Source organism: Hibiscus syriacus, unplaced genomic scaffold (assembly GCF_006381635.1).
Source record: "Hibiscus syriacus cultivar Baekdansim isolate YM2019G1 unplaced genomic scaffold, ASM638163v2 tig00110263_pilon, whole genome shotgun sequence".
Lineage (NCBI taxonomy): Eukaryota > Viridiplantae > Streptophyta > Magnoliopsida > Malvales > Malvaceae > Hibiscus > Hibiscus syriacus.
In genome coordinates, this window is record NW_024062652.1 from 183954 (window position 1) to 211506 (window position 27553).

Consider the following 27553-nt stretch of genomic DNA (forward strand, 5'->3'; position numbering starts at 1 on the left):
ACATAGATCCTATAACATATATTGTAGCATACTAACATGTATCACTTATATAAATTCATTTATATATAAATTTCTTATTTCTCTTAATTCAAGTTTACATTGCTCTTATAACCTTTTCCTATGACTTCATAGATCTTTACCATGTAATTTCTATATCATAGCTCATCTAGGCACATTAATCATTCTCATACATCTTATCTCTCATATGATTATCATTATTTATGTACATATCTCCTAATTGATATTCTATTTTCATATTGTCCTATAGGTCAATATTATCTATCTTGTTTCAATTCTCATTCAATGATATAATTCTATTTTACTATTTCACATAAATGTTCATACCACTATTCACTTACCCAACTCACATTCTTATTGTTTATATAACCTTTACACTTGATTACTTCATTCCTATCATTTCTTCTAAACTCGCTTTTTACCATATTCCCATATTATTACCTAATTTATCCCATATCATGTATTCGCATAATCTTATATTCCATTTCTATATATCTCACAGATCTTATCATATAACTTCTCTTTTATATTCATATAATTTCTTATCATATCATATAGTTTATATCATCATAACATAGCATATATTCACATCAACCATGAAATACATATACAATAACATGTCAACACATACCATAACATATAACTCAGACACTCATGACAAACACATGTTCATGTTCATGCTTCATGCACAATACTATAGAAAATAGACTTGTCGCAAGTCTTATTTCCCATTAAACATCATATATAAAATAATGCGCACTCACATTGGCCTCACTAAGTTCCAATCCATTTTTATAATTTACTCTCTTACGATTGAATCATAACTTGATAATCGTTCCGGGACTTGTTCGTGCTCGATATCTACACAATCATACATTGATACATATCAGTATCCCATTGATATACTCTAATCTATCATTTCTTATACCAAAAGAAATGTCTATTTCAATTTCCCCTTGAAGTGCATCGATGCATGGGTAGTGCATCGATGCATTCTTTAACATGTGCATCGATGCACTACCAATGCATCGATACACAAATCACCTTCGATGTTTTCATTTTAAGGGGGTGCATCGATGCACTCCTTATGCATCGATGCACTAACTGCATTGATGTTTCCATTTTTAATGGGTGCATCGATACACACTGAACAATTTCTGGAAATTTACCCTTGATGCATCGGTGCACATTGAATGTGCATCGATACACATAGCCCAAAATTCATTTTTAACCCCGAAAATCATCAACTCTTCCTTTAATTCTTCTATTTTAAGCCCCTATTATGTCATTAAACTCAACTACCATTACTTAAACCAACTTATATCCATGTAAATCATCTTTAACCTCAAAATCCTATATTCCTTATGAAATTCAAGAATCATACTCAATTTCTAACATGTTCCAAATTCCATTTTATTACTTCATATCTCTTAATTAGATTGATGACAAGTCAAATTTAACTTCCAATTCAAGTTATGAACTTTATTCCAAGATTTCTTCCAAGAACCTCAAATCTTTAATTCCTCCTAACTCCATCATACTTTGATTTTTAAGATAACTTAAGCTTTCTTTAAACTTAGTTATCATCTAATAATCAAAAACCAATCTTATATTTAACCAAAAACCCAATAATCAGAAAACTCACATTTGACTCTTGGTTTTCACGCGTGAAGGAAGAAGGAAAATGAAGAGAACTCTGGAACTTCTTTTCCCTCTTCCCATGTGGTTCCTTATCTTATAAGGGAAAAAATAAAAATCTTCTTTATAAAATGACCATTTTGCCCTTTACTTAATCTAATAATTACTAATAACTTTTTGATTTATTTCCAAATAAATCATTGAACTAATTCATTGTTCTACTCTAGTCACCAAATTCTGAAACTTTACAATTTGATCACTAACCCGGTATTAAGGATGTTAGAAGTTATAAATAGAAGGTATATGTAAGTATGAGTGAATTTTCGAGTTAAAAAGATGAATTCTGGCAAGGGGTATCGGTATTGTTCATTCAGTATCGATACTTCAAAGAGGAATTGAGTGTTACTTGAAGCATGGGTATCGATACTGGTTAAATAAGTATCGATACCATAAGGCACAAATTGATATAATTGTTCAAGGAGTATCGATACTGAGGGTATCGATACCATCTAGCAAGTATCGGTACAATTTTTAAAATAAGGATGGCAGAATCGAAATTGGGTATTGATACTATGGAGGGGTATCGATACTACAAGCATAAAGGTATCAGTATTGTGCTTGTAATACTTATACTACTTGAGCTGTAATTTGAGATTAATGCTTTGATTAGCTTGCAATAATAAGAATATTTTCAAGTAATTCGAATCCCGATAATTATTGGATTGTGTATTCGTGTAGAGATCGATCAAAAGCAAAATTCGGACAAGTTATCAGAATAAGATTGACGAGAGAGACTTAAAAGATATGTATTGGCAAGTGAGGCTAAGGTGAGTATATGATATTATGAGTAAGTTATTTTAGGGAATTAAGACTTGCAATAAGTCTAATTCCAATATTAAGTTATATGAGTACCAGAATATAAACATGTAGTGATATGATGTTTAGGTGTATATGAGTACATGAATGTGTTGAGATGTTAAGTGCATCATTATATGTGATCCATACATGTATGTGTGTTAAATCGTGTAACCATGAGCTATGTGTGATACATGAAAATATGATATAAGCTATGTATATGTGATGAGTTATGTGAACATGTGGATATGTCTATGAGACATTAACTATATGAAATGTCCTATGTGTTTACATGAAAAGTGATATATGTGACTATATGTACATGTGATACAAGTTATATGAAAAGTACAAATGATAATGCCCATATTATGTGATATGAGAGCTAGGGGTATAGTTGGCATGCCAAGAGTCGAGGGTTACGTAGGTCCTTGAGACATAGGTCCTTCGGGACACAGATTTCACATACCACTCAATGGATTCTTATACGAGCTTTGGTTACAGCATATGTGCACAACCTCTAAGTACTTACATACCTTAAGTTCTCAAAAGTATACATGGGCTAATAAAGAAATAAAACAAATATATTGTATGTGATATGTATATGTGTGACATGTTAAGGGAAATGGATAAAAGGATTTGTAGGTATTGTTTGGTTAATGTATAATATGATGATTACTAATGCTATGTATAAGAGTATATAATTATAAGGATCAGTGATAATGTGGATAATAATGGAAATAATAATAATATGTGTGCACATAAGCTTAGTGTTGTATGATATGTACATGCATTTGTTAAGTGGTTATAGTTTCTATTATTCTTTTACATGTCTCATTAAGTCTATGACTTAGCGTGTGAGTGTTTCACACGTAGGTTTGAGAAGTACAAAAGAAAAGATAAGCAGTGGAGACAACGTACTTCAGCAAATATTAGATCAGAAGAATTAACTGTATGTTTCTGTTTTGTATTATATAGTGTTGGCATGTATTTAAAGGATTAAATTGTATAAGCTATGAATAGTTTTATAAACGTTTTTGAGTTAATACACGTAAATTATTTAATATGTTAAAATTTTTCCTCTGTTTTAATTAAGTACATGGTTTGAAAGGGTGATGTGACACCTTGAACTTGTATTCGGGTCGAATACGGGTTAGGGGTGTTACATACTATAATATCAGAGAAGTAAATTTATTGAATTATTTTAAATTAAAAAGAGGAACAACTCAAAAGTAATTTAAAAATTAAAAATTTATTAAATTAGGAAAATTTGATAAAATATAAATTTTGGGACTAAAATTATTATCGTACCATACTGCATCACCCTATCCATTAATTTTAGCAAAAATTGGATGACGAATAACTAAAATTAATTTTTATATTATTAAAATTATTTATTTATTTTTTACAATGGTAAAGTATACAAATGGTCCCCCGACTTTGGATACTATTTTATTAAGTCTCTCGACTATTAAAGGTAACAAAATGGTCACTCAACTATTCATTATGTTCCAAACTCATCATTTCCGTTAAAAAATTGATGACATTTTGAGCTGAACGTTAACATGTTGACTGTAATAATAAAACATGATCCTAGAATCTCAAATAACTATCATATAACAATCATCATGTTGACGTTCAACTTAAAAAAACGTTAATTTTTGACTGAAAAAGACGAATTTAAAATATAATGAATAGTTGAATGATCATTTTATAATTTTTAATAGTCAATTGACTTAACAAAATAATATTTTATAACTAAAAAATTATTTTATAACTTGTAATAATCAAAAACATTTAACAAAACACTACTTTATAGTGAGATGACTATTTGTGTAGTGCAACTTTTTTTAAAAATCTAATGATATCTGTGTCACATATTTTTATATTATTTTGGGTTAGATGGAAGAAACAGGCTATCACGTTTAGCCCAAAACACAACGTCGGAATCGGTATATATTAGTGAGATTTTAGGGCTTCTTTTCTTATTGCGTACGGTGAAGCTGAGCCATCTGTAGCTGCCGCCTTCTCGCCGAAGATCTCGCATCGTCCGACGACAATGGTTGCCTCCAAGAAGACCGTAATATCCCTACGCTCTTTTACTTTTCTTTTTTCTGATTTTCTGAAACTATTTTAACCAACTTTTATATCGTTAATGGGGTATTTTGATGCAGAAGAAGACCCATGAGAGCATTAACAACAGATTGGCTCTCGTTATGAAGAGTGGGAAATACACTTTGGGTTACAAAACTGTCCTCAAATCCCTCAGAAGCTCCAAAGGTATTTGGTTTTTTTTTATTTTAAACCATGCTGCTTCTTTTTTCCTCCATTTCTGAGATTTCGAGCTATCTGATTGTTTATTTGAATATCTCTCGCAGTTTTTGGTTCTTTTTGTTATATGAAAAATGATGGGTTTGTTTTCTTGTTTTGGATGGTTGACTAAAAGTGAACCATCTCTTGTTTGCTAAAAATAGTGTTTAACTTGAACAATGGCATTGTAGATTTTGTTTGCAATTCGAATTTTCTATTTATGATTCTAGTCTAAATGTTGATTCAGCTTCTGGAAGACATTTATTTTTATTTTTATTTTATGCTTGGTAGGTAAGTTGATTATCATTGCCAACAACTGCCCTCCTCTTCGGAAGTCGGAGATAGAGTATTATGCTATGTTGTGCAAGGTTGGAGTTCACCATTACAATGGAAGTATGTCCCTTAACTGATTGCACTCTTGTTAGTTACTTAGTAATTTTGATTGTTTTTAATATCGAGATAAATTGAAATCTATTTTATGCTCAGTTCACGGATTATGACTAAAGATTTGTTCATGTTCGTACCCCTCCCTTGCCCTTTCGATTATTTAGTTTCAATAAGATTTTTTCTAGTGCTGCTTATGGAAATTGTAGGAGGAACTACTGATCTGTTTGTCACTCAAAGCCGTTGACTAGTTGATTCCACTCCCCTTGATTTTTTCGGTGTCGTTGGTGTTGGGGGTGCGATGGTCACCAATGGTCTTTATATTTTTGTAATGTTGTTTCTTGATGGGAGCTAACTGTTATTGTAGATTGTAGATGGTAAATAGAGTTAGATTTACTGTAAATAACTCTTTTTTTAGTAGGATAGAATTCTATCTTGAGTAATTTTACTTGTGCAGTAACTCTATATATTGAGCCTACTTAAACTTAAAGGAGACTTGTAACCCTATTCAAAGTAAGAGAATTACCACAGAGAATCACTTGATCTGTCACACAAATACTCAGGTTCTACAAGGAATCAGATTAGGTTTGTCGAACCTATCAACAAACCCTAATTCAATTTGGGGCTGATTTGTTCAGTGTATGTCGATTTTGTTGTTTTTGATGATTATTCCCTTAAAATCGCCTGTTTTCTGCTTTTGTAGACAATGTAGATTTGGGCACTGCATGCGGCAAATATTTCAGGGTGTGCTGCCTCAGCATTGTTGATCCTGGTAAATGTTACTGTCTTGTTGACATGTTTGATTTCATTTTCCTCTTATCTGTATACCGGTTATGATCTTGGAAATATTGTGTTATTTCAGGTGATTCCGATATCATTAAGAGCATGCCTGGTGATCACTAAGTTACTGGGGATAGCCATTATCCATATCTTCATAGATTTTGTTTTGATTTAGTTGCTTCTAATTATTCATAGTTTGAAACATTGGTGTTTAAGAGAACATCACTCTCAAATTCAGAACTTTTGTTGTTGCTATGTTGTTGTTTGGCCTATGTTCTGGAGATTTCAAGTCAATTTTTCGGCATTGCCTACATTCGTTTTAATGGGCCATTTTTACGATTACGTGATCAAACGTTTGATATGGCTTGCCTTCAATCGAGGTGAATCACCATAAATCACCGCCTCCTATCCAGGTTATGACACTTTGGTTTGATGAACGTGAACCATTTTTTACCAAAGAAAATCATTCAAGAGGACTAACTTGACCAAACTTAGTTATAAAATTTCGATACACCAACCATGCAACATCCTCTGCCATGTTCAGACATTAAGTCGGGCAAGAGATGACACATTTCGATAACTGAAACATTTACGACTCTAATTGGATTAAAAACATACATTTAATCATACCAAAACATATAAAAAAAATTACAAGGACCATTTTGAATATCTAGCGTTCTTAGTCCTGCATGATTTACACATTCTTTGAACCAAATAGTTGAAGAGTTCAATGCCAAGCTTAAAAGCAACACTAAAATCTAAAACTTTTACAATATTCTAATCCAATCCCCATCTAAAAGCAGTGTTAAAGAAGCATTCAAAGTTGTTTCTAAAAGGAGCTAAAGAAAAGGAGATGCTCTTCTTATTTATTCTAATGAGATTTGTTAATTCTCCTTCACTTTATTCTCTCCCAACTAATACCCCTTCAAAATTTGTTGTTTACCTCCTTTTATCATATCATATTATCACCAAAGAAATAAAGAAAGAAAGAACAATTAATTTAATTAGAAAAAAATTACGTATCTAATCATCCATTTATTCTCGTAGATCTATTTTGGTCACTTATTTTTTCAAATTACACCCAACGTTACGTATTGGTCACCAGTCGTTAGAAAGATAAATAGAACGATTGGCATGGAAAATATCTTTTATATTTTAGTGGCGACATGATATTATCTTATAATGACACGTCATCACCACTGCTAATTTTTTAATGGTGGGTGACCAACAAGGAAGTAAGATGCAATTTTAGATATTATTTTGAAAAGAAAAATAATAAGATGACTAAAACAAAATTGAAACAATAGGTAAGTGATTAAGTACGTAGTTTCCCCTGAATTAATCACACCGTAGCTTTAAGAACATTACATGTTTTTCTTTGAAATGACCTGAGAATTCAACTTTCAACAGCTTCTACCAAATGATTTTTGTTCTTTGGGAATTTTTGATTAAAAGTTGTGTTTTTGGTACAAGTAGAACATGTAACGGTCTTTACCGTCTGTTTTGTTTTGTTCTGTTTCGAGCAGCAACGTGGGGACCACAATCCGCAAAAACCATATAGAACAGATTGATGGGCCTTCCTTTCCCATGTGCCCTTTTGCATGGAGCCGTTGAAATTACGAGTTAATAGAATTTGATTCTATTCAAAATAATATTTTTTCAAATTTAATTTAATGCTAAAAATTTGACTTATATTAATTTAATTGGTAATTTTATAAATTTTAATTGATTAGAAAAAATTAAATTCAAGTTGAATGATAAAACATAATTTAAATAACATAATTTTTTAATAATTAATTAATTAACTTTTAAACTTTATTCGAATATCTCAACTCTACATGATTAGTGTATATTGCATATAAAAATATATGAAGAAATATATATTTATATTGTATCATAATATTATAATTATTTTTAAAAAAATAAATAGATATAAATAAATTTTAAAACAATTCAATTTTTTTTACCCTCGAATGCTCACTCCTTGCTGGCATTGTATTTTATAAGGCATTATTAAATCAATAACCCATTAAATATTTTTTTTGAAGAACAACCTCCTCCCAAGATTATTTATATGGATGCACACGTAGGACTACCTCGCGTCCTACGAAACGCGATAAATTACTCGCTTCTCATTAGGCGTCAAGGAAAATAATAGAAGAAGCATCCGACTCCTTCATGCATGCTCTACTTGGCTCGAGGGATATAGCTTAGTTGGTAGAGTTTCGCTCTTTCTATTGGGTTGTTACGATTACGAGTTGGGTGTCTAATTGTCCAGGAGATAATGATAGTGTATTGCACCTGAACCAGTGGTTCACTTTTTTCTAAGTAATGGGGAAGAGGACCGAAACATGCCACTGAAAGACTCTATTGAGACAAGTTGTCAAGAATGTAGAAGAGGTAGGATGGGCAGTTGGTCAGATCTAGTATGGATCGTACACGGACGGTAGTTGGAGTCGACGGCTCCCCTAGGTTTTCACATAACGATATTTAATATTAGTATTTAATATCTCGCGCTTTGCTAGACGCAAAGTCTACGATACATTGAATCCTAGCAAGTAATTTATTGTGAGCGATATTTAACATACCTCGCGTCTTACAAGAGGCGAGGTATGTTGTTTTGCAAGTTCTTATAAGCATGTTTAACTGGTATTTTCGGGTATTGAATCTCATTTTTTTTTTTTGTAAATTATAAGATTATAAGCATACTATTTGAATTTATCTTGCAGTTGAGGCCAATATCGAGACATCATATGAGACATTGTAAGTGGGTTAAAATTTGCGTTGAAAATGCTTCCAAAGCTTATTTTATGCATGAAGAAAATGTTAAAATGGGTTGATAGGTATATTCGAAGAGTTTTTTCAGGTATTTAATCTGAAAAATTGCGTACTTTATTATATTAAAAGCGTAGTATTGCAACTTATCTTTCAATTGAGTATAATATCGGCACATATTAGACATTTGTAAGCGAGGTAAAAATCGCGTTCAACATGGTTCCAAAGCTTGGTTTTGTACATTAAGAAGATGCTAACATGGATTCGTAGGCATGTTTAGTGAGTATTTTCAGGAAGTTAGTATGGAACTTTTCGTCATTTATAAGATTAGAAGCGTAATATTGATCCTTATGTTTCAATTGAGGCTAGTATCGATACATACGAGACATTGTAAGCAGTGAAAAAATCGCATTCAAAATGGTTCGAAACCAAAAACGCGTTTCAAAGTAATCCTAGTCACATAATTAAAACACCATATGTTCCTGAGTAGTTTTGATGGAACTAGAAATTTCATGCACTAGGGAAACCCTGGGTTTTTTCATGGAACATGCCATCAGAAGAGGATGTTTTTTTAGAATAATAAGTTTCTCGAGAATGTCAGGTTATTCTTGTTAAAAAAGGTTGAAATATCGACTGACAATTTTGATGGATGATAGTGGATATTGAGACACCCTCCCATAATTTTATTTACTTGGATGGACGACCGGTTGAGGATGCCTTTTAAGGGTATTATTAAATGAAAAACCACCCATGAACTTTAAAAGACAATATCTTTATAAAAGGCATTCTCTTCGGGAGGCATAACATATAACACCGATTTTGACATAAGGATATCTTTGTTTCGTGCCAAGTTGTTCCACTAGAAGATATGTTGAGATTTTTGGAAGCTCGAATCGATAATCGAAATGGTTTGCAAAGAGGGTTGGGATAGGTTTTTGTGTTTAAGGAGTACGGAGATTAAAAGATAGAGAATTGCACAGCGATTTAGAGTGGTTCGACTTCTCAACCAAGTCTACATCCACTACCTTAGCTCCTCACCAAGGATTTTCCAACAAATTCACTAATTTGTTCTTTCTTTTGAGGACAAAGAGTAACCTTACAAACTCCCTAGTTTTTCCGGGCTAAACTAGAACTTTTCCCTAGATTTTACACGGGATAAGCTAGAACCTTTCCCCTTTACAAAAGGATAAAATAAGTAAACAAGAAAACCTCTTTAAGGTAGGTGTTTACAAGATTGAGCTCACAAGAACAAAATATTTACAAGAGAAAGATGAAATAAGATTGAAAAACTCTTCTCTTGTGTTTGATTGCTTGGATAGTTGTTCTTTTTCTTCTTCAAGTGTCCTTAGCTTGTATTTATAGCTTGGAATGTGTTTGATGTTGTATATAGCCGTTGGGGATGTTTTGGAGCCGTTTGGGGATGATTTTTCTACTAAAAAAGGCTGCTCATAACATGGTGCATCGGTGCACTATCATGGTGCATCGATACCCCTTCATTAAATTCAAATAAGCCGTTACTAGCCATTGCAGCCTTCGTGCATGGATGCACAACAGGATGCATCGATGCACTAATTGCATTCGGTGTTTGAGTGCATGGATGCACTGCATGGTGCATGGATGCACTGCATGGTGCATGGATGCACTAGTGCAGGTGCATGGATGCACTGCAGGGGTGCATGGATGCACTGCAGGGGTATATGGATGCACTTTGACACCCTTTAGCATTTTGGCTCAAATTCGAATTTAATGAACTTTGAATTATTTTTGAAACCTTTTAAAACTTTGAATAAATTCAATTAAGTTCAAAAACATTTTGTAAATTCAATTCAAGTCCAAAAACCATTTTGCCTTAAATTGTTATATCAAAACATAGTTCAATAATCTCCCCCTTTTTGATATAACAAAACATTTGAAAAATTGTTTTTGGCAAAACTCCCCCTTAGTAAATTGTTTAATGAAAAAGATATCAATTGTTAACAATTGTTGGGAAATATATGAAAATATTAAGCTCCCCCTTTTTCATTTAGAAATTGAATTTTTCAAACCAAACTTCTCCCCCTTTTTGTTATATCAAAAATAATTCAATCTTTGAAGTTCAAAATAACTTTGGAGAGTAAGTGGTAAATTTGACATTTAAAAATCATTTGAAAAATCAAAGCCCCCCCTCAATAATAGAATTCCAAACAAAATTTAGCTTTTAAGATCATGACACTTAAACAAAATTGAATTTCAACAAAAAATAACAAACATGTTAGTAGCTCATGAAATTCAAAGTATCCAAGTCTAAAATACTTTATGCAATACCAATTGTTGAATTTAAGATCATATGCATAAAGTTTTCCAAAAATGTTATGCATTTGAAATTTTTTTGATATCAATTGTTAGAGAGATATCATTTTTCATTTAAACCACATGCATAAACTTTCGAGTTTAGGTCAAAAATTTAAAATTTGTAAAATCAAAGTATTTGAAAATTTGATATCAATTGTTAGAGAGATATCATTTGCATTAAAACCAATTTTGGCCAAAATTTTATTATGATGAACTAAAAATTATGAAAAATTATTAAAACTTTAAAATTGTTCATCATAAACATCTTTTCAACATACATGAGATTAAAACAATAATGCATAATCATTTAAAACCAAAACTCATGCATGCTTAAAATAAAATGAGCAACCAAATAACCAAAATTAAAAACATTAAGCTTAGAGGTTACCCATTCCTTTTTCATGTGTGGCTAGAACATCTTAAATATCATCACTTTCATCACCATTGCTCCCACACACCTACAAGAGACATTTATTTTGATTTTGGTATCCAAATTGCTTTGGATCCTTGGATATTAGGTTCAATGCCCCTTGTTTCTTTCGGAATCCATACTTGTCTAATTTTAAAACGTTTTCCTTTCTTCATAGGACAAGTATGTTTCTTATGACCATGATAATGACAATGTGAGCATATTGTCATTATTGAACTAAATGAATTATTTAAAATTATTTCTTTTTCTTTTGTTAAGCATTCAAGCTTAACTTTTAAATCAAAATTTTCTTTTTCAAAACTTTTTAATTTTTATTTTTGAAAGCTCTAAATCCTTTTTCAAAATTTCATTTTGGCTTTCAAAATCTATTTTTGTTTTCAAAAGAAAATCATTTTCGATTTTAAATTTTGAAATCATTTTCTTATATTTGGAGTTCATGGTCTCAAACTCCAAATATAACCTATTAAAAGCATCTTGTAACTTATCAAACGTATATGAATTAAATTCAATTGAGTTAGAAGATACCTCGGGCTCTTCACAAGCCATTAGAGACACCACCTTTGTTGGTTCTTCTTTCTTGTTTCCATGGAATTCCTTGAGCTTATTCCAAAGCTCCTTGGCACTTGAATATGAAGAAACTCCATAGATTTCAGGATCAAATGCACACAACACCATGTGCATGGCCTTGGCATTAAATTGAGCTTTCTTCCGTTCTTTGTCTTCTTCTCCTTCTTCTTTGGAGAAGAGTATCCGTTCTTGATTATCTCTCATGCATCAAGATTATTGGATTGGATGAATACCTTCATTAATTTCTTCCAATGACGATAGTTGACTCCATTGAAGTATGGAGGCTTGTCCGTTGGTAGGGAGTCTTCCATGTGGAACGAGCCGGAGGTGGAAGCCATCTTCTCGGTTGTGTCAGGAATTGGTAGAGTTTCTTCGAGGATCGTCTCAAGGTGGTTAAACCTTCTTAATGAGTTAGGCTCTGATGCCAATTGTTGGGATTTTCAGAAGCTCGAATCGATAATCGGAACGGTTTACAAAGAGGGTCGGGATCAGTTTTTGTGTTTAGGGAGTAAGGAGATTAAAAGATAAAAAATTGCACAACGATTTAGAGTGGTTTGACTTCTCAACCAAGTCTACATCCACTACCTTAGCTCCTCACCAAGGATTTTCCAACAAATTCACTAATTTGTTATTTCTTTTGAGGACAAAGAGTAACCTTACAAACTCCCTAGTTTTTTCGGGCTAAACTAGAACTTTTCCCTAGCTTTTACACGGGATAAGCTAGAACATTTCCCCTTTACAAAAGGATAAAATAAGTAAACAAGAAAACCTCTCTAAGGTAGGTGTTTACAAGATTGAGCTCACAAGAACAACATACAACATATTTACAAGAGAAATATGAAATAAGATTGAAAAACTCTTCTCTTGTGTTTGATTGCTTAGATAGTTGTTCTCTTTCTTCTTCAAGTGTCTTTAGCTTGTATTTATAGCTTGGAATGTGTTTGATGTTGTATATAGCCGTTGGGGATATTTTGGAGCCGTTTGGGGATGATTTTTCTACTCAAAAAGGCTTCCCATAACATGGTGCATCGATACCCCTTCATTAAATTCAAATAAACTAGCTGTTACTAGCCGTTGCAGCCTTCGTGCATGGATGCACAGCAGGATGCATCGATGCACAACCTTGATGCATCGATGCACAGAAGGATGCATCGATGCACTAATTGTATTCGATGTTTGAGTGCATAGATGCACTGTATGGTGCATCGATGCACTAGTGCAGGTGCATGGATGCACTGCAGGGATGCATGGATGCATTGCAGGGGTGCATGGATGCACTGTAGGGGTGCATAGATGCACTTTGACACCCTTTATCATTTTGGCTCAAATCCGAATTTAATGGACTTTGAATTATTTTTGAAACCTTTTAAAACTTTGAATAAATTCAATTAAGTACAAAAACATTTTGTAAATTCAATTCAAGTCCAAAAACCATTTTGCCTTAAATTGTTATATCAAAACATAGTTCAACAAGATAAGCCTTTTATAAGTTGAGACCATGTGTATTAATTTAGAATGTCAGCAGTAGTAGTTGCATTATATAGGCAAGATACTCGTGTTTTTCATTGTGGTCACTGACCTGGATTGACACTTCACGTCTTGTACACCGCAGGATATGTAGAGATTCCTGATGTGGCAGTAGGAATAAGATTCCTGACCTGGCAGGTTACTCGCGGTGAGGTCTATCTATTCTATAAAAAATTATAAATACAATAGCTTCGTTAAAAAATTAATTTAATGGAAATATTTTCTGCAACAGTGTTCCATTTCGAAACTTATTTTTACACTTCGTTCAACACCAAGATCAAGAAAGATGAGTTATACGATTTGATTTCGATGGAGCTTAAAAAAATCTACAATACGACAGATGTGTTCGTTGCAAGCAAAAGTTCTCATTCTTGAGCCCGACCCTGAAGAACATTACATGTTGACCTTATCAAATTTAAGAGACCTTTGGAAGATTCTTAGGGCTTACACACGTGCCAGTAGTATGAACATCGAGTTGACTGTGAAATTTGAGGAAGAAACATCTTTATTAAGTAATGCAGAAGCAACTCGGTTGTCACAAGACCAAAAGAACGAAGAGTCAGTTTTGTTACGTTACGCTCGTAAATATAAGGAGAATGAACAAATAATTGAGGAATTGAACTTAACATCAGATATTTCTACAAACTACGAAGAAACGGAAAGTGACTTATCTTCTATTCATTTCAACAAGCTAGAATATTGTGTAGTTATTGTTTTTATTACGTTACGCCCAATAATTATCCTTTTAAGAAACGATAAGTTTCTCGAGAATTGATGTTCACTCGTGTTGAAGAAAATTTACAAATTTCAAAGAGCGATATAAAAGGCATAAACTCCTGCATTATAATGTAGAATGACATCAGTAGAGGGTGCATTATATAGGCAATGAGCTCGCAATTTATAAAACGCGTCAATAATAAAATATTAATAATTTTAGCATAATTAATATAATAATACCAGGAATCGGATGTCTGACATGGCAGTGACATCACGTTGTACAAAAAGTAACTTACATAGAGATTCCTGACGTGACATCACATTCAACGTACACATCTAATTTGATAACGGACCTCGTTGTTTATAGGACGCGAGTTTCTTTTATTTCATTATATATATAAGCGATACAAAAATCACGTTGGACGAATATCTTTGTAATGGAAAGATTTTTTTTTTGCAACTGTGTTCCATTCCAAAACTTATTTCTACATTGCCTTCAATACAAAGATCAAGAAAGATGAATTATATAAGTTGATTTCAACGAAGCTTAAAAATTCAACAACACGACATATGGCTTTTTGCAAGCCAAAGTTCTCGTTGATGAACCTGACCTTGAGGTACATTACATGTTGACCTTATCAAATAAAAAAGACCTTCTAAAGATGTTTAGGTCTTACAAACGTGTTGGTGGTATGAACATCGAGTTAATAATAAAATTTAAGGAAGAAAAATCTTCATCAAGTAACGCATAACCAATTTGATTGTCACAAGACCATTACGACGAAAAGTCAGTTTTGTTACGTGACACCCGTAAACGTCAGGGCTAAGAGAAAGAAACATCTTCATCTATATCAAAAATTTATACTAAATATGAAAAAAATAAACTTTTGACTACATGTATTTCTTTTTATTATGTTTATCAATCAATATTTTAAATAAATGATGATGTTGTTGAAGGATAATTTGATTGATATTTTTAATATTTGATATATAAAAACTTAATTAATAATTTAAAAAATTAGAACATAATATTCTAATACTATTAAAAAAAAGAAATTGTAGTTCGATTAACTAAAGAAAATAAAATAAGGTTGATCAAACATTAAATATTTTTTTCATTACAAGAAAAAAACTAATGATGCCTATGTCAACCCGTACCGCACGGTGGTGGACGACGAGTCCGGCGAGGATTCCTACGAATCAATCTATCTTCATCAGTGTCATCATCGTCATCGCCATCTACATGTCCATTACCTCCACTAGCACTGAGACCAAGACCTGTGCAAAACATGCTCTGAGGCGACATTTGATTGACATTATCAGAGCCAAAACCGAAGTCTGTTGCCAATGGTTGAGCAAATGCAACCGAAGGTGATAGATAATACGGTTCAACTGGTGCAGGAAGGCAATGAGAATGGACAATGACCATCGGATAGGAATCAAATACGTCGGTAAAAAAACTTCCGTCGGAGGAGGCATCGTTTGTTGAAACGCTGACTGAGTCGAGTGGGTGAATGTAGGTGGTGTCAGTGGTATCTGATGCTCTGTAGGTGCCCATGAGCTACTCGATGATGATGCTGGAATATGTTTTCTTCTACTCCGACTTGATTCCCCTCTAGAAGCATGTTACGTCGGTGGACGGTTTCGGTGAGGTTTATAAATTTCTCGTGCTCGCTCCTCCTCGGTCAGTATATTTGGCATCCCATTTTGCTTGTACCACAACATATAATCATGTGTAACACTGTAGTCAACGATGGGTTGAGAAAGGGGATGGTTATCTAACCTCGCTATCCATCGTATCACCCAGTCCGAATGATAAACCATCCAATTAAACGCTGCCGTCCCCTGTCACGTTACTCGGTGCAATTTGTCCAAGTTTGGTGGTGCTACCGGAATAGTTTGGACACAATTAAATTGTCGCATCACACGATCGGTAGGATGTCACTCGACTATCTCATAAACTATCAACGACACCCTCGACGTCCAAACGTGCAAACTGAGACCTATTTCAACTGGAGCACACGATCGGATAACATCATCATCGTATGACTTCCACACGAACTACAAAAATATTTTTAAACTAAGTTAGATAAACTCCAACTAAAAATTAAATATAATTTTTCAAAAATTCTATAAAATCGATTACCTCGTCCGTCATTTTATCAATCAACAATCTAAAATCACGCAAATGATGTGGTAGGTGGGCATGAGTTAGTCCAACTGTACACATATCATATAATAAAATATAACTATTTGTAAAACCCTAAAAACCTTTAATAATAAAAAATTTTAAAAAACATAATTTATATTTAATTACCTTCGAAGTAGTGAAAATTTAAGTGGGGTCAATTGTATAGGAATAGATTGTAAAAAATGACATTCGAAACCACACCCACGATTGTAACAACATCAAACAACCTCCAATCGCTTGTTTTTCCGGATGAACAACTTTACATAGATCTCGGAAAAATAATGCCAACACTGCTAATCCCCAACTATTAGATTTAGACTCACCCAAATCGTGCAGATGAAACAACCACATTAGATGCACTTTGTTTCGGGATTTATCTGGCATCAAGATCCCCCAATAATTTGCAAAATCCGAGCACGAGCAAATTGCTACAAAATTAAAATCAAGCGAATAAATTAAAAAATTATTCAAAAATAAATAAATAAATTATTTATTTAAAATAAAAAATATTCAAAATAAATAAATAAATAAATTATTTGAAAATAAATAAATAAATTATTTTAAAAAAATTATTAATAAATAAATAAATTAAATAAATAAATTATTTATTTAAAATAAAAACATTAAAAAATAATTAAATTATTTGAAATAAAAAAATAAATTATTCAAAATAACCAAATAAATCACTAATTTAATCAAAAAAAATATATGATTAAAGAAATAAATAATTTATTCGAAATAAATAAATAAAAATTACCCCCATAATTACTAGAGCAACATTGGCGGGTAACTGCGTAAAATTATCGTCCAAAAATTTAAATTTTAGCTTCTCTTAATCCACATCGTCATCTGTCGGAGTAAGTCCCAACAGTTGGTTGCACAAGTCTTGCTAGTTTCCAAGGGCAACACCAGTAATAAGCGTTCCGTCAACATACAACCCAAGATGGAATGCAACATCTTGAGGGTAATAGTTGCCTCCCCACAATGAAAATGAAACATGTGAGTCTCCGGTCCTCATCGTTCTAACAACGCGTTTATCAATTGAGGATGCGAATTCGTACCACCACTTATAGTACTAACGTAACCAAAATTGGCTTCGTGCAAATATGGAAGAATATCCTCATCAGATATTGAGAAACTGTTGATATAACAATTCAATGATCGTTCATGCCCCTTGAATTGAATAAATAAATAAATCGTAAAAAAATTAATTAATTACTAATTTATTCAAAATAATTGAAATAAATAAATCAAAATAAATAAATAAATAAAAATTACCTTTGGATTTGTCCGCCAATAATCGAACACATGCCTTCGATCAAGCTTCAGTAACCTGTCATAATGATCGTAAATAAATATATCAGAGAGAATATAAGAGAGGGAATTTTTTTTATGAAGAATGTGTCAAGAATATAGGTGTGGGGGTCTATATTTATAGACGTCCTCGCACCGTCCCCGAAGTGAGGAGTACCTCGAGTACTGCGAAGCGCAAATTTACATAATCTTTTCAAAAAAACCTACCTCGCGTCTTGTTGGACGCGAGATATGTTAAATACTGCCCGCGATAAATTACTGACAACGATTTAATGTATCGTGCACCTCACGTCCTGCAGAGCGTGATAAGAAGCGAGTAATTTATAACTTTTCGTAGGACTCGAGATAGTCCTACGTGTACAATTTGGGAGACATACATCTAAATAATCTTGGGAGGAGGTTATTCTTAAAAAAATAATTAATGAGGGTTATTGATTTAATAATGTCATTTTTACATCAAAAAAAGTAATAAAAATGCATATATATACAATTAGGGATGGACATGAGACCCGAACCTGACGGGTTTCAACTCGATCCAATTCAATTGGGTCGGATTTTTTTAAAAAATTTCGGGTTTGGATCGGGTGGGTTAGATTTTTTTAATATGATGTTTGGGTCGGGTCGGATTCGGGTTTAGGGTGAAAAATATCCGACCCGATCTGAAAAAAAAATTTACCTTATATATTTATAAATAATTACAATAATATCTCTTTATATATTATTTTTTAAGTAAATCATTATTTTATTTAATAAAAATAATATTTTTTATTATTTAGGGTCGGGTTCAGATTTTATCTCAAAAAATGAGATCGAGTTTAAATAGGTGGATAGTATATATTTTTTGTGTCGGATCGAGTCGGATGAATGTTGTAAAATTTTCGGACGGGTCGGGTTGTACGTAACCGTGTCCCATGTCCGTTACAATACATCACTATCAGATTTCCCTCTTATGTACCTCTCTGATGACTGTTTAGAAGACTTATCTCTACATAAACACGACTCTGCTCTGAATTCCTAGCCTTTTATTTGTTGTTTCACCTCTTTCACTGACATTTATCGAGGTTCACATCAGCCCTTTATATTCCCTTTTTTACTATATCTGCATCTTTGTCCTTTAGGGCTATTGCTTCTGCTTCCAATTACTGATTTGGGTCTGAGATTTTTTTTATTGATTTCAGTATCTGGATTTTCCATTCTATTGAACTCAATGATTTTTAATTGTTGAAGATTGATGTTTGTTCATGAATTTTGCTTCTAACTGTTGTTATTTTATTGTTGCCCTTTGTTTTTCAGGGTGAATCCTATCTTGCCACCGTCTTCTGTGTTTTAAATTTGATTCTATTTTGCTGCAACTTTTGAGTCCCAAACTGGGCCTTTTCTCTCTTCCAAGGTATTTTCATCTTTCTTTTTGTGGGTTTTGTTTCTGTTTTATACTTAATTGTTTAGATAAGAAAATAATATTTTGTGGGATGTGGAAATAGAATTTTCTTTGGAAATGTTTTGAGTTGAAGAAAAGTTAATCATGCTAATATTATATTGTTTGATAGCTATTGCTGGCTTAATTATACTTCTTTTTTTCTTGAAAGATGGACACGTGAATATCCATATAGATTCTCTATCATCCCCTTTTTTGTTTTTATTTTTTATTTTTTTGCCTTAAAAATTATGAACCTTGCAGCTTTTTGTTTTTATTTTTTTTTGCTCTCACCTTTGATGTTGCTTTGTGAATGGTTAAAGATATGTTAGCATTATTATATCATACTTGCTCTAACTTTCACTCAATGGTTGTGGCTTTACATAGGTTTTGAGTTCAAAATCATACTACAAATCTTTTTCAGACTGTTTTCAAGCTCAGATCTTAATTTTGAGATTTAATCATGGTTTTAGCTTAAGTTTGCTTGTCGAATCGCTTTCTCTTGCTTTGTTGGCTACAACTGTGAAATGGTTTTTCTATTTTCTTCTTGTTGATCGAGGTGTGTAGCCTCCCGTATTCTTCTAGCATTTATTTTTTCACCTCGACTTTTTGTCTACCCCTCACTCTCAATTTGTTTGGATACATTATCTATTTTCTGTAGTACTAGTTCTTATCAATTATTGTTGGCTTGAAGCTTCTCATAGTATGATTGTGAAATCCAATGAAATTGTGCATCTGAAAACTTAAATCTGCAATCTCAAGTGCCAGCATCTTTTTTATTAAATATTCGAGATGCATTTTTTAATATCCAAGATGCCTAGTTAGAACATATCCCGGAGTGTTGAAATTCAGTCATAATTTGAGATAACTGGATACTTTCCATTTGTATCTGTGGAATTTAACTTTGAATCCATTTTTTCTTTCTTGAATGTTTTAATCTTTTTAGTATGTGTTTCGATAGGGGTAGCTTTGATTTTGGACGTATTTTGCTTGGTATTTTTATGAGATTTACAATCATGGTTATTGAAAAATTGCTTCCAAAAAGTTGCTGCATGTTTTAAGATGTTCATTTAATGTGACATAAGCTTAATTTACTTTCAGGAGAATCCTTAAGTCTTGACCCTTGATTGCTTTTTTAGGGGAGTATCTATCATTAGAAGGTAGTAATATGGGGGCCTCTGCCTCTAAAGTAGAAGAGGATCAGGCCCTGCAGTTATGTCGCGAAAGGAAGAAATATGTTCGTCAGGCACTTGATGGAAGATGCTTACTGGCTGCTGCTCATGTTGCATATATCGAGACACTAAAAAGTCTAGGCACTGCTCTTAGGAAGTTTGTTGAACTTGAAACTCCAGCTGAGTCTTCCCTTTACACTTCAACTAATGCTACACCAGAGCCCTTTGCTTTAACCGGAAAATCTCTTTCCCAGTTTTCATACTCTCCTCCGTCTTTGTCACAACGTGTTGATGCAACTGAAACCTTTTCTCCATCTCCTTCTCCTCCCACTTCCAGTCATTTTCAGGTGAACCATATGAGGTTTCGGGTTATATCTTCGAGAAAAGTCGAAGAGAAACCCCCTGTTCCTAATATCAGATTGGTAACCTCATCAAGTACCCCACAGAATACCACCACTCGTTCCACTGAAAAACCAGAATCATCACCATTTGACACTTCTCCTTCGCCGTCAGGAACTCCAGAATGGGATTTCTTTGGTCTTTGGCATCCAAATGACCATCAATTGTCTTTTCAAGAAGGAAAGGAACCGGATCAAGGTCCAGGAACCATTGACGATTTTAGACGACATAGGGAAGAGGAACTTCTTCCAAAGCTGGAAGATGAAGAGAGGGCTTCTTTACATGAAAGAGAAGAAACTCAGGGTTCAGAAGATGAATTCGAAGTTGAGCCTCCTGCAGATACTCTGGTTCGAAGTTTTGAAAACCTGAACAGAGTAAATGACAATAAAATAGCCAATGTACCATCAGTTATCCCATCTGTTGGTAGTGTAGCCTCAGAAACTGACTTTGTCAGTAGGGAAAAAAACAATTCTCCTGATTTGTCACCATTACAAGGAACACCCCGCTGCGTTTCTGTTCCAACTGAAATAAAGAGAACTCCTGTCAGAGAAGAGGCTTCTGATATCAAGGTTGCCCCTAAAGATTTCTTTTCTGTCATGAAAGATATTGAGTTTCTCTTTGTAAAAGCTTCTGACTCTGGGAAAGAAGTCCCTAGGATGCTTGAAGCTAATAAGTTGCATGTCCGTCCTATTTTTCCTGGAAAAGGTCAGATCCAGACATCATCTCTTTCTCACTCACATATGCATGTCCATCATCACACACAGAGAGTAAATCTTGTGCATGTTTGGTGTCTCATCAGAACTGGAAGTTATGCACAATTAAGAAGTGGTTTATCTAGTGAGGAAGGGCATTATTGTGTTTTGCAATTTTTATATTGTTTATAATTCATCTTTGTGTTATAGAATTGATTTTGAATCTATTTGGATGTATTGATTTACATGTGAAAAATTGGTAAAACGATTATTAATTTATGGTGATTGTTTGGAGAAATTTCCATTTTATCAAGTTCCATTGAAGGGTCTTCATAAATGATTATCTTATATTGGTATGATTTTGTTGAAAGCTATTGGTAACAGGACTTCCTACCATTTTAGGTCGATTGACGGCATCAATATTCTTCAGAGCATGCTTCTCTTGTGGGGAAGATCCAAGCCAAGTTAAAGAAGGTAGGCTTCCATTCCCATTTTTTTGTGACCAAGTTGAAGCTTTTTGAGCTCCTAAAAATGTAGTGCCTGTGCTGTGCATTTTTGTTCGGTAGTGACTGGTTGTTGTCTGTAACAACTAAGATATACTTGGCAGACGGAGCTAAAGAGCAAACAGTGGCGGATCCAAAAATATTTTTGAGGTTGGGCATGTATATATTAATAACAAATTTTTTTTGAATGGGGTGGGCACAAATTAAATTTCATGGTGGACACCCTTAGTAAAATGGCAAGTAACAAAAAGAAATTCGGATTTCAGGATGGGCACGTGCCCACCTTGGAGTCCACATACGTCTGCCACTTAGAGCAAACATAACAAATGGGTTATATCTTTACATCTTGAAACCATACAATGCAAGGTGGGAAGTGCAATATTTGATTGTTTGAATAAAAACGATGTGAAAGTGATAAAATTACATACAAAATATGCTATTGCCTTGAAATCCTTTCATGAAACCCTTGCACAATGAAACTATGAGCAGCTGGAAGTGTTTGCTTTGCCAACTTTTGATGTGAGACTGTGATATGCTTTTTTTTCTTTCAAATGCAGGCTATCTTTAAAGTATACATTTTGCTAGAAAAACGTTAATATGAAAGGATGACAAAATGGCATGCAAAGTATGCTTTTGCCTTGAAACCCTTTTATGAAACGATTGACGATGTAACTTTGAGTGGTTGAATATGACTGACTGCCAACTTTTGAAGTGTCTGGTTTTATATATTTTCCTAATGTATATTATGTAATGTATTCAAAGAATACATTTTACTTGATTACTTGCAAGTTTCTATTATGTTATGAAGTTGCAAGTTTCAAAGAATACAACCAGAAATTTCATATACATAAAGCGCATTAAAGGGAATATAATCATTATGGAATTATATGCTCTTAATCTAAGAATCCTTTTGCATATGTTTTTCATACGTCGTCCTCGTCATTGGAAAGAATAAAATGAACAATAGAAGTATGTAGATGGCAATTGTAGTAACATCTTTATATAAGCAAACTTATTCAATTTAGAATGTATGCTGTGAGATCTAGGGCTAGTTCTGTCATGGTTTACCTTCTTAATGATTTTAGTTTATCTTTTGTTCTTGATTCGTGGTTCCAGATGATGCTAATCCTTTCTTATCTTTACTTAGAGCTTCCTCAAAGTGATGCGAAGTACTTGATTTGGCATAGGACAACGTCATCTCGATCATCTTCATCCGGAAATCCTCTGGGATTATTAAATACAAAGGATGATGTCGAGGACCTTAACAACAATCTTTTCTATAATGCCTGCATGATTTCAGGTAGTCATGCCTCAACCTTGGATAGACTATATGCATGGGAGAGGAAACTTTATGATGAAGTAAAGGTATTATTTGTTTTTTCTTTTGCTTCTCGTTTCCCTTCCTGATGTTTTCATTTCTGTTTATGAGCCTTCTATTTTGACATTTAATACAAGCTTATGTGAAATACAGTAGAAACTGAAACAATTGTATGGAAAAATGTGCTTGCATAAGTACTGGTTTTTTTCTGCTGTTAAGTGATTGTCATATAGAGAGGAGTCCTTCAAGAATTTACCTTCGAAGTCCTAGGTAAATGAATGCTTTTGTTAATGTTATGTTTCCAAACTCTGCCTATATGTGGAGACATGCACGGTTACTTTTCTGGCTTCAGAGTTGAACTTCAAATAGTTTACTATAAAGTCTAGTTGCGACTTTTTTGTTGTTTTCCGAAGTCGAAAGTTATACAACTTGGCACCAGTAAGTCGAATCCTTGAGGTTATCTAGTCAAGTGGTGATCTGTTTTGGGCCATTAAAATTTATGATCATTGAGAGTCATTCATTATGTATCTCTTCAGGCCAGCGAGACGGTCCGTAGTGAGTATGACTTGAAGTGTAAATTTTTAAGGCATCTGGAGTCGAGGGCAGAGAGTTCAAGCAAAATTGACAAGACTAGAGCTGTTGTCAAGGATTTGCACTCAAGAATTAGAGTTGCAATCCAAAGAATTCACTCAATATCGAAAAGAATTGAGGATTTACGTGACAATGAGCTGCAGCCACAACTTGAGGAGTTGATAGAAGGGTATGTCTTCATCCACGATGTCTTATCTGTCATTTCTGCCATATTTTTACTGGCTGGTTGCACCGATACTTTTACTTCATAAAATAGTCTATGCTGTGCTCGTATCTCAAATACTCGTATTCTAAATAATCTGTTTCACGTATCCTTCCAACACAGGTTGAGTCGAATGTGGGAAGTAATGTCTGAATGCCATAGGCGTCAGTTTCAAATTATCTCAGTTGCATACAAGAATGCCACCATGAAAATCTCTGCACTGTCTGAATCACATCGACCTATTACCGCTCATCTTGAACATGAACTAAGCTTGCTGTTTTCGAGTTTTACAAAGTGGATTGGTTCCCTGAAAGCTTATCTGAAAGCCATAAACAGTTGGCTCGGGAGATGTGTTTCTATTCCACAAAAATTGAAGAGATCAAAGAGGAAAAACTTCAAAACCGAACTTCTGAGAGCACGCGGCCCTCCAATATACAAAACATGTGGTTCTTGGTTTGACAAGCTTGATGCATTGGAGCCTTCTATAAAGCAAGTCTTTGACTCCATCAAACGGCTGGCAGCCGATACATCTGGCTTTTTACCGCACCAAGAAAAGAACGAAGGGAAGAATGCTAATCGTCCATATGCACCCCAGGGGAACAATGACAACAGTGATTATGCTATCAATACGTCAAGAGAGGATGCTGTGAACGAGAATTCGTCCCGGAAAGATGACAAAATTAGTGATTCTGCGTACATGTTCCGAGATGATGCTTTGAAGGATTCTTTCAGGACGAGTCTAGTTTTCTTTATTGGTCAATTGAAGAGTTTTGCCGAATCATCTATGAAGATGTATGCGGAACTTGACAGGGAAATTCAACAAGCCAAGCATTATTATGAATTGTATGTCAAAGGAGCCGAGGTTGGAAATGAAGAAAACAATCTTCAGAGCAACGATCAGAGCAATAACCAAAGCTGCAACCAAACCAGTGATCAATCGAAGGATCAACTGAAGCCAAGGGTAAAGCTATGAATTCTGGAAAAGAAAGTCAAGCATTCATGACATTGTGTTTAAGAGAAATATCAGACATGAGGCATTCACATAAAATGGCAGCATTTTGATATTGGAGATGGGAATAAAAGGGTATGTGATAGATATATCCTTATGTTTACATTGAGTAAGTCAATAAAGAAATGATTTTGTCCCCAAAAGATGGGGTGATTTTTAGGTCAAAGCTGTAATTAGAGGTTTGAAACAAAACTTGTATAGTCTATTTCTTACCCAACAGTGATGTGTAAACATAGAATTTTGTTCGGGTCATGTATGTTCGAGTTTTGGACCTTTAGGCCGTTGATGTGAAGTAGAGATTGGATTTGGGTCATACATTTTCAAGTTTTGAGCTTTGGGTCTTTAATGTGGAATATGATAGTTGATGTCAAATAAATACTCCGTTGAATTTAGGTCATACATTTTATACTCTTAGATATAAACTAAAATTATTTGAAAAAGCTTAAAAATAAAAATGATTCAACGTTAATGTTTTAAATATAAATTAATTTAGTTGATATTATAGTTAATATATTTTAGTAAATGTATATAAAATCAATTATAATTACAATTTAATTTAAATATTTTTGTTGGTCTCTTCTAAATCCCACTAGCTCTCTCTTCACCCTTTTTTTTTCTTTGCAATTTGTACTATTTTCTATAGATCAAATCAACTTTTTCTTTTTTGATTTTATTTAGCCGACGACAATATCAATTTTGATACTGATTGTCGATCGTCGGTTGTCTTTTTTTTCTTTATTTTTTAGTTTTTTAAGAATATTTATGTCTTTATGACATGTTTATCTCTGTCTTTGTGACACGTTTATCTCTGTCTTTTTGGCAGTTTTTGATTTTTTGGCATTTGCTTTCGTTTATCTTTTTCTTAGGGTTGGATTTGACAATCGCCACGACTGGTCAAGATGATGCTTATTTGTTATACTGCTGATCTTCCCTGCTTTGGACCATTGGATTTATTTGAATATGAATTTTGCGTTCGTGGATAGTTTTTTCACTTCACTCGACTCTGATTTGCGATTTATCAGTAGTCTTTCAATAGCTTCACCCCTTTTGTGGTTTATTTGTCGATGCAGTCAGATTTGTTCGTATCTTTATTTTGTTCGGGTATTTTGGTTAGGTTTTTTAACCTTTTCATTCTTTGTTTTTATGTGATCAAGGTAGCTAATTTTTTTGTATCAATGGTTATAGAAAAATATCATAATTATAATTTAGTTCACATTTATAATTATACTTGTAAATATTCATTGTAATTCAAGATATATTATAATTTTATTATAACTAACGACTTTCTATAATTCTTTTAGTAACTTTTAGGGCGTTGGATACCGGCTCTGCCTGTGACAATAGTATCACATATTTAATTATGTTGTAAATCACGAATTAAATAATTTCAATGGTTAAAAGTATAATTTTTATTTTTTAAATACTCGAGTTCCGGTTCAATATCTATGAAGATATATGAATGTCTTTTTTAAAATATTAAAAATCTTATAAAATTATTTTCATATTTGGAATATAAAATATTATTTGTATATTATAAATACGTAAAAATAAACAATATGATTTATTTAACAAAAGCTTTTGAACTTATACGCCATAGAATATTTAAATACTACCCTGTTTCTTTTTTATTGCTTCGTTTCTTTTTGAGTTTTTTTAATATATATTTTATTTGATAACATCCGTTTTGAATCGATCATCTACCGTTAAATTTTCTTTTATCTTTTGTGTCTTTTCCTCCCTATGATCTAATTATATTATTGTTTAATTAATTTTTCTCTTTTAGATCTGAAAATAAAATAGATTTACCTAATTTTATGCATGTTATTTGTTTACTTTTGTAATACATCTTTTTTTATTCTTTTTCTTTTTAGAATTAGATTTTATATCGTTTATCTAAATTTAGATATCATTTATTTAATAATTATATTAATCTATCTCTGCTTTGAATTACCAGGTTTAATATTGACGCACAGAATCACTGAAAATATATCGTAATTGAATTGTAGTAATGTCATTTTGTCAATGAGCCATCATTGTGATATGTATTTTTATGTTAGTGTTGCTATTGTTTATCTTTCCTTCGATTAGGACTGTAAATAAGACGAGATAAATCGTGAGCTATTCGAGATCAATTCAATCAAAACTCGATAAATACTCGACTTGAGTTCTTAATGAGCCAAAATGAGTTACACTATATGGTTTCTGTTTACAAGCATGTTCTATTTTTTTGTTATATTATGCAAGCATACCCGAATATTATTGAATAATGATATAATTATGTATGAATGAAGCTTTATTCATGTTCATCGTTTGAAATGGTCTAGTATAAATTTTTGTTTTGAGACTATCTATGAAAGTCTTGGATTCTTCTTTGGAAGGTAAGGTCTCCATCATATTTTGTGTTTGGAGTTCCTCTTTG

General features: G+C 33.1%; 2 protein-coding genes and 1 long non-coding RNA gene across 4 annotated transcripts; 2 read left to right on the forward strand and 1 right to left on the reverse strand.

The window, feature by feature from the left end:
• Positions 1-4476: 4476 nt before the first annotated feature.
• Positions 4477-6146, forward strand: LOC120115309 (60S ribosomal protein L30-like). Its single transcript, XM_039136042.1, has 5 exons — positions 4477-4588; positions 4683-4788; positions 5110-5211; positions 5906-5974; positions 6065-6146. The coding sequence occupies exons 1-5, from the start codon at positions 4568-4570 to the stop codon at positions 6103-6105; spliced, it is 339 nt and encodes a 112-aa protein (XP_038991973.1). The 5' UTR covers positions 4477-4567; the 3' UTR covers positions 6106-6146.
• A 12905-nt stretch (positions 6147-19051) lies between these two features.
• On the reverse strand, positions 19052-20475 carry LOC120115342. The gene is made up of 2 exons (XR_005515469.1): positions 20344-20475; positions 19052-19216 (listed from the first exon to the last, which is right to left on the reverse strand). It is a non-coding gene; the product is annotated as an uncharacterized LOC120115342 (long non-coding RNA).
• LOC120115337 (protein ALTERED PHOSPHATE STARVATION RESPONSE 1-like) lies at positions 19128-25339 on the forward strand. 2 transcript variants are annotated; one of them, XM_039136067.1, is made up of 6 exons: positions 19128-19224; positions 20350-21524; positions 21914-21985; positions 23162-23379; positions 23869-24092; positions 24249-25339. In XM_039136067.1, the coding sequence occupies exons 2-6, from the start codon at positions 20417-20419 to the stop codon at positions 25096-25098; spliced, it is 2472 nt and encodes an 823-aa protein (XP_038991998.1). In that variant the 5' UTR covers positions 19128-19224; positions 20350-20416; the 3' UTR covers positions 25099-25339. The 2 variants fall into 2 exon arrangements, with proteins under 2 accessions (XP_038991998.1, XP_038991999.1); XM_039136068.1 differs by having other exon boundaries at positions 23315-23379.
• Positions 25340-27553: the final 2214 nt, after the last annotated feature.